The 15479-nt window shown below is 42.1% G+C and overlaps 1 protein-coding gene across 1 annotated transcript in view; it reads right to left on the bottom strand.

Moving 5' to 3' along the window:
- The window catches only part of epas1b (endothelial PAS domain protein 1b), a 76022-nt gene extending 60621 nt beyond the window's left edge, over nucleotides 1–15401 (bottom strand). Inside the window, exon 1 of the mRNA XM_050071279.1 lies at nucleotides 15010–15401. Coding sequence (XP_049927236.1) covers nucleotides 15010–15035 — 26 coding nt within the window. The 5' untranslated portion in view covers nucleotides 15036–15401. The remainder of the gene's footprint in view (nucleotides 1–15009) is intronic.
- Nucleotides 15402–15479: the final 78 nt, after the last annotated feature.

The raw sequence follows: 15479 nt of genomic DNA, 5'->3' as shown, positions 1-15479 counted from the left end.
TTTTCTGTTGCTGTGCCAATCCCTTGCCCCTTTAATGTGAAAGTTTCATTTTAATATAAGATTTTGGCTGTTAACATTTTGGTATGATAAGGAAGTTACAAGATTTAGTGAAGTTATTTCAATGTATCTATTTTTTGGACATTTTACAGTGCTTAAAAAAATATCGCAATATTATCGTTTACGGTGATAATTTGGTCACTATAATCGACTATATCGTTACATCCCTAGTTGGTTCTTTTCACTGGGCGAAGGTGTTCTTATTTCTACATTACTGTGCATTACTTTGTGTTTTTTTATTGTGTTATTGATTGGCTGAAACTTTTTTGTGTGCTGCCGTCTTGGCCAGGTTTCCCTTGAAAAAGAGATTGTCAATCTCAGATCGCCATAAAAACTTAAAAATATATAAATAAATTGTGTTCACCTGTCAAACTTACATCTTCAATCAATGTCTCAGGGTCGGGATCAGACTGGATTGTCCAAAAAATTTTGGTAAGGTATGAAGCAATCAGTCTATCAGTCATGCTGTAAACATATAAAAGCTGTGGTGACACTCAGCTGATTCAGCGTAAAGAACCTTTGATCAGCCGACACATTCTCACTCCAACCTCATCACATACGTTTGGTTTTGGACTTTCAACATCAAGATATGCGCTGGTTGTTTTCGGGAAGCAAACACCAGCCTTCTGGGTGAAAGTTAGTGGTTGTTAGACCCATCCACCACCACTCCCGCCAGCCCTACTCAGACTTCCACCGCCATAACCTCTGCTGTTGTCCCACCACGCTTCCCTGACACCGCCAGGCACCATTAAACAATATTGGCGACCAGCCACATATGCTGACGTGAAAAGACAACTTTTTTATTTGGTGTCTGACGCTGGAAGTCACTGATCAAGCCCTGGTTTACGACTTCAGAGTGAGCCGGTCTGGATCAGCAGGCTCATCAACATTCATGAGGTGCTATGCATTGACAATTTATGATTGCATGTGGGCGTGTAGAGGGCGGGATGTGAGGCTGATCCAAATGCAGACAACTCCAAGTTGATCTGGGATTTATACCAGGAAATAGTGCACGGTCAGGCGTATGCAGGGTTTTTAAATGTGACTTCAAATGTAGCTCCCGCCATCTAGTGGCACTTTACACGTTACTACAATAACATTTCAGCTGGGACATGAACAGCCACAGTGACTGAACTAATAGTAATAATAATAAAAATAGGACGAGATAATTCAGTGACATCACATGTGTAGTTTGAAAGGTCTGTCGGCCAAGTCACAGCGTGATTTTACGACTCCACAATCGCCTAATCTGACAAAGTGACGGACAAAAATGTCTCGTGGTCTGAACCCAGCAAAACGTACTTGAAAAAGTCTCCTGAAAAACTTTCCTTTAAGACAGACTGAATCTAATACTAAGTGATTTATTAGGAAGAGTAGATGTTAGTTTCCACTATAAACGTGGCTTATGGTCAGAAAAGGCCACGGAGCCTGCCCACACCCAAACCACACACACACACACACACACACACACACACACACACACACAAACATACGTACACACACCTTTCCTTGCTTACAGTGGGTCTTCCTGTAGTTGTGGCGCCTGGCCGAACACAAACACAGAGCAACAATACAGTACGGGCTAATCTGTGATCCTGAGGAACATAGAGTTCTGGAAATATAGCCAAACACACACACACACACACACACAGGGCCGAACAAACAGCTATCCCAGACAGGGGCCCCGACTTCAGCTCAATCAGGGGAAGAACGATGCAGGAGATTGCTGATGATTCTGATAGTTCATGAAAGAGAGGCACACGCACGCACACACACACACACACACACACACACACATTCTGGCACAAACAAACAAACCCGCCCACGCCACGCTGATGGTCGTGATAGACTGGCTGATTGAAGGAGGCACAGAGGGGAGACAGAGAGAGAAACAGACGGAAAGAAACCTTGTATGAACTAATCATTTAAAATATAATGTCCATGTTTTTATAGTATCTATTAATATTTTTGTGACTATTTATGTCTCTTGATTTTTTTTTTGCAATGCTTGCTTTATTTTTAATCTCACTTTCTCTTACTATGTTACCAGTTCAGCAAAGCAAATTCCTTTTGCGTGAAAACCTACTTGGCAATAAACTGGATTGTGATGAGGGAGGTCAGCTGACCACACAGGGATCCTCCATCAGAATACCAAACACGCTGCACGGCTGACGTTTAAACAGGCCGTCTGACGAACTGTGGGAAACTAAATTAAGATTTTATGTAGAGCGCTTAAAGGCTCAGTTCACAGAAATTAAAAATAAGAATAAGAACAATAATTTTCATGTTTTATTTTGTATCATAATTTTGTTTTAACATTTATTATCACGTATTGATCTTATGTACATCCAGGGTGTCTACAGGTATCAGACAGTTCAATTTAATGCTTTTTAAAACCCATTCAAGACACATCTTAACCAAAGTGTTATGCAGGAATATGGTTATCAGAGTGAGTTAAGTCAATCTACATTTTACCAACAGGTAAGTTCAAGTATTTACTCACGTTTATCTCCTTTAGTTAAATGCTTATTTCGTATTTTGCAAATCAAAAGATGTGTTTTAAAGATTTGAGCTCTCAAAAATGTATACATGAGCTCTGAGATCTCGATGAGGACGTTCTGTCACCAGAGCTGATTGAAGTGTTTCAAATTAAGAGGCAGGACGAAGGTGAGAGGAGTAGGAGTCAGTGGGTTTATATGTGACAGCTATAAAAAGCACCTGTGGGAATGTTTTGAGCAAAACTAAAGTGGGTTGGTGTTGTACAAGCTCTTATCAGCAGCATCTGGCAGAAAGTTTGGCTTTTGGTTTGTTTGTCTAAAAATGACACCAGCAAACTATGTCACAACCTTGGAGCACTGATCAGCGACACCACTACGTTTGTGTTGCAGCACTACTCCTGCGTGTAAAAACTGAAAAACAGAAGTTTGTGCATGCTCTCTAGTGACAAAAGATTCCTTATAGAACCAACTCTGAACAGGTGAAGAGATGTGACGACTGAGGTGAAAGAGAGAAGGACAAAGCTGCATTTAATTAGTTTCTGTGTCTTGGAATACAAACTGAAAACAGGACTGACTAGGTGTAATCAGTAGAAAAGGATTACAGAGACTTAATGAGAAAGGAATGTAAGCCTTGTACTGTACTGGTTTTCACTTCGTCACCACTCTCACTTCTCACATACCAGTTTACAGGGCAGCTAAAGCAAAAAGCTGCGAGTGAAACTCAAGTCTGAGATGTTTGAAAAAGATTTCTCTTCATGTACGTTCACTAACTTCTACACAAATGTGTCAAAATAAAAACTAAATAAATAAAAGCTGAGATTGAATTTTTCGTCTTGTGTATCTTGGGATATTTTTCAAGTGTTCATAATGTTTCCCAGGCAGCAAAAAGTCTCATCTCTCTGAAGGCAGAAAACAAGCTCTGATACAGTTACGTCCTGTGGACGGTGTCTGGCTTTCAGCTCTGGTGTGTTTTCACTGCTTGTTAGAGTCAACAAATTCACTTTGGAGACTGAGATGGTCTAAAATGGTTAAAAATGAGGCTGAAGCAGAAAGCTGCAAACACACAGGTCAGCACAATCACAAGATGAAAATGTTGGCATTGTACGTTTCGGCAAACTACAAATATGCTACATATGTTTGTTTCTTATGTATCATATCAACGCTTCTGAAGTGACGTAATATATGAGCTGACTTTGTCACCGGGAGGCGGTGCGGATGGTGCAGATAGTGTGACACCTTAATTCAAAACCAACAAACAAAACTGGTTGTGATTTAGTGAGTCATACAACTGCTTTTTGAGCACCAATCATGGGTATTTTGTAGCCACCCATTCATGTTTTTCAAGCAGGGATAGTGCCACAAGAAACAACTGTTAACTACTAAGACATCGCTGCATTTCAAGCTGGAATTGTGCCTCAAAAAACAGATTTTTAAAGCCAAAACATGATCTTTTCTGAACCATAACCGAGACCAAAAAAACTAATTTTTATCTCTTTACATGATTTTTGAAACTCTTGTTCATCCCTGCATTTCTTATTGTCATTTATTCTGTATTTATTCATTTAGTTTTTTCCCCTTTGTTCTGTTTTGTCTCAAGTTGAGGGAAGGTCCGTTGTAAAAACGAGTGGCTCGTTGACCTCTCCTGTCACATCTGCTTTCTCTCCGTTATCTGGTTTTATGTCGTTGTACACATGTGCAAATATGGTTCCAGTGATATACCGGTCACTGCTGCTGTGATATTTCGTGCTAACCTGGCAGACGTTGAACTGACAGTTCATCGAGAGAGCAACGGCTCCAGAGACAGCAACGTTTACTGATCCAGTGGGGAGTCTGGATGATCAGGATACGACCCCTGGTGCAATAAAGGATCGAATGCAAGAACTGTTTGACTGGAGAAGTTTGAACACTACTTGCAACTCTGTAATTTTGGTCACACCTTAAAGATACTGAATATATCCATATCCAGCCCAAGTGTGAACTGTTTAAAAATAGATGGCAGATGCTCCGCAGATATCTAGCAGGCTAAATATCTGGACCTCATGGGACCTGTCGGCAAACTACAGCCAATGAAAGCGCTTGAGCTGGGTTGAGAGGTCGCCTGTAACACTCGGGACTTTAATGTATGTGTTGCATTTGCAACATAAGCCAAAGTTGTTGCACCGAGAGGAAACGGGGTATTTGTGAACATTTATTTTAAGAACAAAAATTCCTGTCATTTCTTGTGTGTGCTCTCAGACACTCGTCGGGGAGGCCCCCTGATGAAAGATCCTGTAGTGTGTGATCCTTCCATCACTTCAGTCATGAAGTGTGAAAACCACAACGACGTCAAGACTCTCATTTCAAAAATAACTCAGCAAATTGTGAAGAGTGGAGAGTTCAGCGATTTGACGACTCTCAAAGTCGTGCAGTGTGAACTTGTCTTTAGAAGACTTGACGTAGGGGAGCCAGACTTTATGGTCAGCCAGACAGTGTCTTTAAGGAGTCTGGGAGGACCTGGAGCTCAGCCAGGTGACACACAGTCAGGGAGCCTGGACATTTTGGTAGCAGAGGAAGAGGATGAAGGGGAGCTGGCGGACAGGAAATAGGAAATGGCAAGGAGACAGAGTTCTGAAGGAGGGGAGAGAGGGGAAGACATAGGCCTGGTCAAATGACCTCAAACATGGAGGCATAAAGAGGGGCGGAGGGCGGGGGGGGGGGGGACAACCACAACAAAGTGAGCGGGGAGAGGCAAACAGCACAGTCGGGAGTCGAGGATAAATATGAGAGAATGTGATACGAGCAAAAAGACACAGAAGAAAAAAACACAAAGACGGAAGGCACGAGGAGGAGGAGTGGGCGGGTGAGAATAAGTGAGATAAAAATAACAATGGAAAGATGCAGAGGTTTCCCAGACCACCTCCTCTCCTCCCCTGCTGCTTCTCCCCACTGTGCAGCAGGGGCCCGAGGGCCAACGGGATTTTACCTACAGCTGACCAGGGGCTTCAAGTTTTGTGGTTCTAATTCTCAACTAAAACTGAAGGTAGTGTGTTTAAGAAATTAAAAAAATACAGATTTTTGTTTTCTGTATTGCTACATCATGATTTTTCACGTCGTCAAGACCTCGTAGATCTAATTCATGAACTGACCTTGTTGCTGAAAGCCTGTCATCACACTTTGAATGAAGCATCGTATCTTCATATTCACTGTTTTTCTGATTTAAGGGCTGGTTTAGGCTCTGATCACACAGAGAGCAGGTAATTGTTTTTAATGAAAATGAAGCTTTTTGCTCGCTGTGTTTGCTACGCACCTCACGTCTGTGCTCTAGGTGTCTGGTGTTTTGCTGGAGTGTTCTGAACTAAATTCACCTCAGAGCAGAAAAGCACCCCTCATCATCTCCACTTTTTCCCATTGTCCAGTTGGATGTTTGAGAGGCGGGGCTTCTGTGGTGGTCATGACAACAAGTTAACAGTTGGTAAACAATGGAGGAGAAACCGGTGGTAGCAGTTGCTGGATACCCAGAGCTATACGGCCTGATGATAGACAGCAGGTTGTCAAACTGCCCCTGAGTCATCCTAAAATATGCCTGTAAACGTCCATGATGGAGGAGAAGCTCCTGGACCAACTGGTGGTCCTCCCCATGATCCAGCCTCTTTTTTAGGGTCTCATGTACCCACACAGATCTCTGTTTATCTGCTGACAGCCTCTCACCCTCAACCAGAGCTACAGACAGTACCCTCTGCCTAAATAAATAAATACACAGTAGTTAGTAGTTATAGCTCATGTCATAATAGTTTCATGTACGCTACTGTCTTTGAGAGAGAGAGAGAAAGTCAGAGATGGGGCATGGGGAAGATTACAGAGGATTGGTTTATGTGTGCTTTTCCGTCACATTTAATAGCCCAGTTACGCCGGCGTTTTTGATGCGGCGGATCTCAGTGTGATTGGGGCCATAGACTGTATCGTAAAAGTTCCAACACCCAAAAACAAGTTCACAGCCATCTAAATGTACACAGTGCTGTGAGTATACACTGCTACGCATCTTAATTGACAGGTCACCATGGTAGCACCTACGACCAATTTATCAATCTTTAAATTCTGCATAGTTCCTGCTGGTCTGATACATTAAAGTCCACCACTGTTTAAAGTAGCAGCTGGCTCAGTTAACACTTAAAGCTGCTCTTTAACCCTTTGACGAGCCCCTGCTGCTCGTCTTCCTCAGATAACTAATCACTATAAACCACAACATACCCCCACAGCTGAGAAACATACTGCATCTGTATCTCTATCACTTCTCCACTTAATAACCCTGAGTCTCTCCAATAAGTCTTTACTCACACTCGCCCAGTCTCTTTTGTCTCCCTGTGTTTCTGACTTCATCTTCCTCTCACTTGTTTACACTCTGATTAAGAGCTTTAGGCCTCAAACACAAACAGCGGCGTCTCAAAGCACAAAGACAGATTCTTAACCACAGAGAGACTCTTTCAAAAGTGACAAACAGACTCAAGTGGCTTTTAATGCCGCTGCCGCTGCTGCTGATATAAAGCTGCTGTTTGTTCCACCAGATTTCAGCTGAAAATGAACTACAAGGGCCAAAAATAGAGCTTAGCTAAAACAGAGCATGGACGCAACCACTTTTTAAAACTGAGCCTGAGTAAATGGTGTGTGGTTTTCAGGGAACACATTCAGCCTGTAGCTGATATGCATCTATCCCAAAGGTCAGTCCAGGGCTGGGAATCATTACAGGCAGTGATTCTTGAGACTTATCGTTCCAGCTCTGTCGTGTAGAAGTACAACTGTTTCCCCAAAATCACTCAGGACAATCAGTTTGGGAAACTCCGTGTCCACCAGAGCCACGAAACAAACTGATAACTCAGCAGGGTTTACTCAGCGTGGGATACAGAACGTTTTCAGTCTTTCATGACAGGCTATTGAAGCAGTCACATCGGGCTCTGGGGAAATACTTATGAAATTTTATGGACTAAAAGTTTTTAGGAGGGATTCATTGATTCACTGGCGTAACAATGGTATCAGCCGATATTCGCCTTGTCGACTGCCAACAGCCTATCGGCAAATAAAATGACATTCACCAGTGGCAGTGGCAGATATTTTCTGTGTCATATCAATTTTTCACAGGCTAAAAAGCAGAGCTCGAGACTAACCGCATCCTGTCATCCCGGGACAATAGAAAATGTGTTTGAGATCTTCCCTGGGAGGCTGTTGGGACGAAAGGACACAGTAAACTCACAACTTGCACCTCAGGGGCCAGAAATTTGTGAATTCTACGATAGCGAGGGAACAGCCCGGCCTACTGTCCCGATGACTGGCTGGTGTTCACTGTCTGTGTTGGAGTGGTTAGGTTTATGCAAGGGGAGTGAGACTGGTTAGGGTATGAATGTCAGGGTAAGCCAATCAGACGCAGAGTAAGGCAGGCCGTTCCTTCGCTATCCTAGGATTCACAAATTTGCTCAGAGGATGCACCCCAGTTAGTTAACGCTAGCTGCTAACAGCTAACAGCTCACGGAGGTTATATTGAGGTACATTATGATGCGTTTTAAGCTCTCTGCAGTAAAACATGAGTGTGAGGTGAATTACATTGTTCTCATGTTGTGTTTAAATGTAATCTATAGTTTAATAATATAGTTCTGGCGAGAAACTTGAATAAATACAGCTACTTTACGTTTTTACGGAGTTTTGTTTTGTAAATGTGTTCACGGCAATATAAAATAAGATATTATAACAGGATATAAAATGATTATAAAATGATGATATATTATATATATTAAAAAGGCGTTTGAAGCAGTTATTTTTTTTAAATAAAAGATTAATTCAATTCAATAAAAGATGTGATTTTTCATAAATGTGCATGACTGAATTTATGCTTATCAAAAACAGGGTAATGAAGGGCTGAATGACTTAACAAAAGTTCAGTTATTTTTATTTTATATATTCATTTTTTTTTATTTTTATTACAATTATAGATTTCTTTGTTTCCCCGGCACAAAAGGGGAAATAAATAAAAAAAAAAAAAATCAGCTATTGGCAAAATTATTCTTTTAAACATCAGTTTTTGCGCAGACTTTCACAAGCAGTGCATCCCCTGTTTTTAGTCAATGAATCAAAGAAATGATCAACAAATTAATCAATGATAAAAATAATTGTTGAGAATAATTGTCTTTTTAATGCTTGAATTAAAAAAAATTGAAAACTTGCAAAGAATAATCCTAAAGAAAGATATTGGTGATATTTCTTATGTTGAATGTAAAATTTAAATCTAATCAGTTACCACAGCGCTCAGATAAACACAGAGGTACATGATGCAACACATTTATTTTTTATACAGAAAAATGCAAACTTGAGAACTCAAGAGCCTGAAACTGTGCTGAAGCTCCGTACTTGAGATAATGTCCTTAATTGCTTCCCATCTCTGACAACAAAAAATACTTTTTTTCTGTCTACAAGAGGCAGTAACTCCACTCGTTCCACTTTGAGTCATTTGGGCTTCACTCTCTTGCATTCCTGTGTCTTTCAGAGGGCAGGTTGAGCGGCTGCTATAAGTGGCGTGATGTTTGGGTAGTGTTGGGAGGCCGGGTTGGCAGGGGTTAGCACACAAAAGAGGCATGACGGCACCGTGCCAACCAGGCCTCGGCTCGCTGCAGAGTGCTGCGATGATGTGAACCGCTGAGTTGACAGGCCCCAACAGTCCGACACAATGTCAGAGCTGCTTCCTCTGCCCTCTGCTCATCTGTCTTTACCCTCCTTACTGATTCATATTAATCTGTACAACCTCTACGTCCACTTGGTTATCGCTCTGTTTTGTTTAACAACTTTCTGTCCTCCCCTTCTGTTCTATCTGGCTTGTTTTTGGCAGCTTGCTCTCCTCCCTCTCCCTCCCCTCTCCTCTCATGAGTTCGCACAACGGAGTGGGACACAAAGATGCAATAGCAGCCCACATTAAGGAGCAGAAAACAAAAGATTTAGGGGCAAAGCTGGTGAGTGTTTACGAGACATTTTAAACCAAAATATCAAGTAAGCTCATCCTTCAATATTTGCACCACAAACACATTACATGTTAAAAGAAGCAGCTCCACTTACATCAGTAGCAGATGCATTGCAACTTTGCAGCACTTTATGTTTCAGCAACACTGGGGTTAATGTGTAGTTAGGTAAAGGCACAAAAACCACTTGGTTATGATTAAGAAAACACCTCGTTTGGGCTTAAAATACCCGGTTTTGGGGGCACTATCCCAGCAGGAAATGCAGCAATAACTTGCTGCAGAAAAGCACCTGCTATTCGTGGCACCATTCCTGCAGGAATTGCTGCAATATCACGTAAAAAACAACCCCTCTTTGTGGCACTATTCCTGCAGAAAGTGCAGTAATATCATGGTAAAAACCAACTGCTCTTAGTGACACCTTTTCTGCAGGAAACAAGGCAATGTCTCAGTAAAATATTAACCATAGTTGTGCCACTATCCTGATGTCTAAGGTAAAAACAACTCACCTCATGGCACTATCCCAACATGTCTCAGTAAAAGCAATCACTCTTTGTGGCGCTACACCAACAGGAAGTGCAGCGATGTTACTGTAAAAAACAGCTGCGTTTTGTGGCACTATCCCGGCACAAAATGCAGCAATGTCTTCACAATTACATACACACTAAGTATTTTAACACTTTAGTATTTTAATGAGAGAAAAACTGACAGGGGAAGAGTCCTGCTTTTCTTCCCACATAACTACTTAGTTTTCTTATAGATTTTAGTGCAAAATGCACATCATATTTTAACTGAAAATCTGCCCCATTAATAATGTTCTCCTAAATATGCTCTTTAAGACACATATGCTTCTTTATAAAACACTGAACAGAAAAACAGGCGAGATGAGACTGTACTGCGTCAGTATTTTAGTTCATATTTTTTCAGATCCCAAATTTGCATGGTGCCAGAATATACTGTTACACCGCGCTGACGATGATAACGGTGAGCGGCCTTAAAAAGAGACAGAAAATACACCCAAATGGATCAATCTCTCCACAGTCATGTAATGCATATCTGCCTGGCAGCTGCCCTGGACTCTGACCTTTGAACATTGTTTCCAGCGGACTCACATGTTGACAGAAGTGAGTGGGGTTCCTCACAGGCCCTCAATGTATTTCTGGTGTCAGTCAGCCAGGCTGTAAAAATAAAACTATTTAACGTAGTCAGAGGGGGGGAAGTAAGGTGAGAAACACTGCTGATGTGTTATTGTGTCATATTGTGTTAAAGGTCAACTATAGCTGTGACACACCACAACAAACACTTGAGCACTAGAGTGTATTCAGGGGTTAAACTGATCAGTAACAGAGACTTTAATGTTTGATAGGATCAATGTGACGCAGTTGGCATGATTCAAACAAAATTCTACCTGATCAGATCTCTTAGCTACAGTCTGTAACAACTCAGGCCTTGAGATCCTTAGACTTTCTACTTCGGGTGTGCATGTACGAACAAATGTTTTAAGCGTGTTGTTTAGAGCTATTAAATGAACCAACAACTAATTTGATGGTTTAACATGTTTCAGTAATTTTTTTTTTCCAGCAGAAAAAGTCCATATATTCCAATTCCATTTTACATTTCTGCAAACCACAGATAAGTTACATTTGTACGTTGTTATGTGGCAGATACGATGAAACTTTCACTTTATCTTTCAAAAACACAGTGGTTAACGTACGCTGAGGTTTAAGCACAAAAAACACTTGGTCATGATTAGGAATAGATGATGTCCTGGCTTAAAATAGACAGTTTTAGTGGCACAATCCCCGGTAAAAATAAAAATAAAAATGCAGCGATGTTGCACTATCTTGACAGGAAAAATAATGATAGATTGCTAAATAAACACCCACAACTGGTGGCTAAAAAGCTGCTGACTCGTTAAAAAAATCAGTTTTGTTGCACTGTGGTCTCAAACAGTAGTCTGCAGCTTGACATGCATCTTGCCTCGGTGTCACACCATCCCCTCCATCTCCCAAAGACAAAGTCAGCTCACATTTTGCGTCACTTTAGAAATGTTAATATTTTATAAAACATGCAAATGTAACATATCCATGGTTTGCAGAAATGTACAATGCAGTGTCTCCCAGGTCAAGGGTCAATGGCAGCAAACTTTCCTTTTAAATTCCTCTTTGTCCATTTGTGTAACTCTGTGCTAAAGTCAGAAGTTTTTGAACGCAGCACAGGTGGCTCTCTACATGTGTTCTTTCCTCCCTCAGCAGCTGTTTGTGACTCGCAGGATGGATAATTATGATGATAAAGAGCCATTTAAAGTTGATCAGATCAGATTGACAGGTGAGAGGAGCAGCTACTGTGAGTGAATGCAAACTTTTAGACCCGGCAGAATGAACAATTAAATTTCACTATCATTGCGCCTGATGTTCTGCTGCTAAGTCTCTGCCAGAAACCAGTTTTTATATTTCAATACCACATCTAATGAACAGTGGAGCTCCAAAAATAGAAAACCTGTTTGTGGTGGCAGATGTTTTAATCATGGCAGGCCGCCACATATAATGAATGTGTGGGAAACCATGCGATGCCAACATTTCTTCTGGCAGCCGAGCCACAGTTTCCAAACACCAACAGCAAACCGAGAGTACAATTTGATATCTGGGACCTACTGGTTGCAATAACAACCTCTGCAAGTGCGCTACACCTTTAAGGTGTGGTAAGTGTACCAGAAACTAAAACCAGCTTGTTGGAGTTCAGCAAGGGTTGTGATCAGGGTTACATAAATTTCATTGCTGAGCCCTTGCATAAGAAGGGACCCGGACACATGATGCTGGAACTGAAGTCATACACTTTCTTAACTCTTATGAAATTGACTTTCTGATGTTTTATCTGCCAAACAATTAGGCAGTTAAATGTAAAATATCATGAGGTGCAGCCCATCTACAAACCTACTGAACAAATACAGATGATTTGAACACAGCTGCTGTTTTTACTGTGATAAGTGACCACGGTGTGATGCACTCTGAGTGGTTCTTATGTAGAAAATATGGGATTCAATGTTGGAAATATCACCATCCCTTGCCCCTTATTATTGTGTGTCAGGGCGTCTTGATGGTACCGAGTCCTTAAAGTGCCAAAATATTGTGTGTGTGTGCTAAATTGTGTGCTATTCATTATATAACATATTCTTGTTGAGAGAGATTTGGGTTGACAGGAATTATAGTCAAAAACCAAAGTTGACTTTTTACCAGCGTGACAGTAAGTGGACAATCACACAAAAACATTCCACGGAGTTCATCCTCTCACATCATCGGGAGTTAAATTAATAAAACTAATCTGAAAAAATGCATCCCAACTAAACACTGAGTGCTGCCAGGCAGCCGCCATGAATCATACAACTTATCAGAGCAATTATTACTTCCAGGCAGCAGCAGCGACAATGTGCTACTGTGTAATACAAACACAGAGAGAGAAAAACACATCAATGAGGAGACGGACACTTGTGAACTCACACACACACACTCACACACACACACACACACACACACAGAGACGCTTTTCATCTGCAGCCTGACAGAGACACACTTGCAGGTCTCCTTCCCTAAGATGGCCGATAGCTCTCCGGTGGAAGGCGTCGACAAGCCAGAGGAAACACTCCTGGACTCGTCTCACTCTCTGTCTCTTAATGTTATTTTCTCCCTTTTATCCCCCGATGACAGAGAGTCCAGTGTCTCTGTCCTCTGTCTTAATACCTGCTCTGTTCATTTTTGGGGCCTGTTTGATAACTACTGTTAGGTAAGAGGCGGAGAGGAGAGAGTCACAAGGGTGGACAGGACAGACAAGACGGCGTCACGCAAACCCAAACCCTCTGCCGATTCAAATCAATGTTCCGGTGGTGCGGAAGTAGACAAATTGTTCTCTTGTAATATCTCAGAATCTCTCAATTAAATGTCCCATTTGCTTTTCTTATGTGTCTCAAATTAAACACCTTTCTGAGAGCTGATTAAATTGAGGGTTTTCCACAGGTAACATGTTGATTCTCTCTTTACCAGGCATTATTAAGTAGCTGTTATGGTGACACAGACTGGGACAAGCTGGAACCAGTATATTTTGTAAGATCAGGCCCATGACTTCATCACTACTGGGGCACGGTTAACAACCAAAAAGCAGGGCGGGACTTACAGGAAGACACTGATGACACAATAAACAAGCTTTTCAAAAGGAAAACATGCACATAAATATGTACAAATATAGAAATCCCATTAGATGCTCAATGATTAAGCGGCTTCTTGAAGGATTTCTTTTTCCCAGGTGTCTCATGGCAGAGTACAATGATGTCAGTGAATGTGTGACAAGCTGGTTTAACAATCAAACATGATCTGGGTTGTTAGGTGACTAAGCAGATGATATAAAATGAGGTGGTTGCATGAATGTTGCCCGAAATATGTATTTTTAAAACCTAGCAAAGTGGCGCCCGGCACAGGAAGGCACACTAACAGCTTCTACTGGACACCTGCAGTTCTGGAAATTTCCTCACCAGCCTATGACTAATTACTGATCGTCCCTGAAAGGAGGTCAGAGGTTAAACACTTGGACTCTGTTTTGAAGGAGAAGTTTAGCGGAAAAAAACTATAGACATGCTTTGACTTGACAGGCTGCAACTTTATGTAGGCATTTCTATTATTACCACAGTTATCACTCGACACAAGGCGACTGCTGTTGTGGTATTTTAACTGTCTGCGAAGCATCCTCTCTGCAGAGGTGAAGTGTCATCTGTGGCTTTGCAGGAAACTGAAGCTTTATGTCAAGGAACTACAAAAAGGTCACCAAAAGTGTTGCGCTTTGTGCCCCTGAGCCACTGCTGAGCTACATGTCCACAAAACTGCACGCCTGTGATCAGCAAAAGCTAATGTCTGGAAAAAGACACCCCAGGAGGAGCTCTGTTTACCCATAGATGAGCAAATATATTGAATCTGATGGATCAATGATGGGACATAGTCCACCTGTTTAGATTTTGCATGTTTTTACTCATTAAAAACAAGTTGTAAAGGCCTTTAAAAGCGTCCAAAATCAGAATTAAACCTGGTTTATTACAGTGACACCCTGCAGCAGACTAAACCTCATGTCAAGTGCAGACTAAATCAGATCACCCACTTACCACCTTAGATGAGTCCAGTCCCAACCAAAGGGCCATGATTGCATTGAAAACACATTAACATTGTCACAAAGCTTTTTATAAACGCCTCATGAAGCCACTGACTGTGACTGTGATTTATAACAACCACTATCAGAGCTGAAATGCAGGCCAGGTCACATGCAGCAGCAGCAGCAGCAGCAGCACTGCAGCAACAGGTCTCTGTCACACAACAGTAGCTAACTGTCAGGCAATTTGTGCACTGAATAAACACAGGCTGTCATCTGCACACTGCGGATTAATAAAGTCATAACCAGGGGGAAATTAAAAGCACAGGAAGGAAGGAAGAAATTAAATGTCTTACCTTTTCTTCTCCTTATCGGCCGTCATGGTGTCTGCTGTGGTGTAATTCCCCGACAGTCTGAGTTAAGTCCAACTTGAGAGTCGAAAAAGTTTGTCACATCGACGTGCGCAGGTCAGACGCCCTCTGTTAGATCATGTCAATAAACGTGTTGCTTAGTCCATGAAAGCAGGCAGAGTGTGACCGGCCGGGCTGAAGGGGATCGGGGCCGTACAGTCTCAGAACACTGCCGAGGATTGTACAGCCTCTCACCCGCAGGAAACCTCCGCACAGGCTGGGTGAGACACGGAGCTGCTGCCGCTGACAGGAGCCGCCCGCAGGTCCGCAAACTTTTCCTCGCTGTCTGGTCTGAAAACTCAAAGAAAGCTGCTCGGTCTCTGACCTGCGGCTCAGCTGGCACGGTGAAAGCCCCTGTCCCGATCCCGGCACGCTGATTGGCTGGAAACGCCCCCGGGAGCCGCCCCCCCCCCCCC

The sequence above is a fragment of the Epinephelus moara genome, chromosome 19 (genome assembly GCF_006386435.1).
Source record: "Epinephelus moara isolate mb chromosome 19, YSFRI_EMoa_1.0, whole genome shotgun sequence".
Taxonomy (NCBI): domain Eukaryota; kingdom Metazoa; phylum Chordata; class Actinopteri; order Perciformes; family Serranidae; genus Epinephelus; species Epinephelus moara.
Note: the sequence above shows the minus strand (reverse complement) of the source record. Positions and strands in the feature narration are given on the sequence as shown.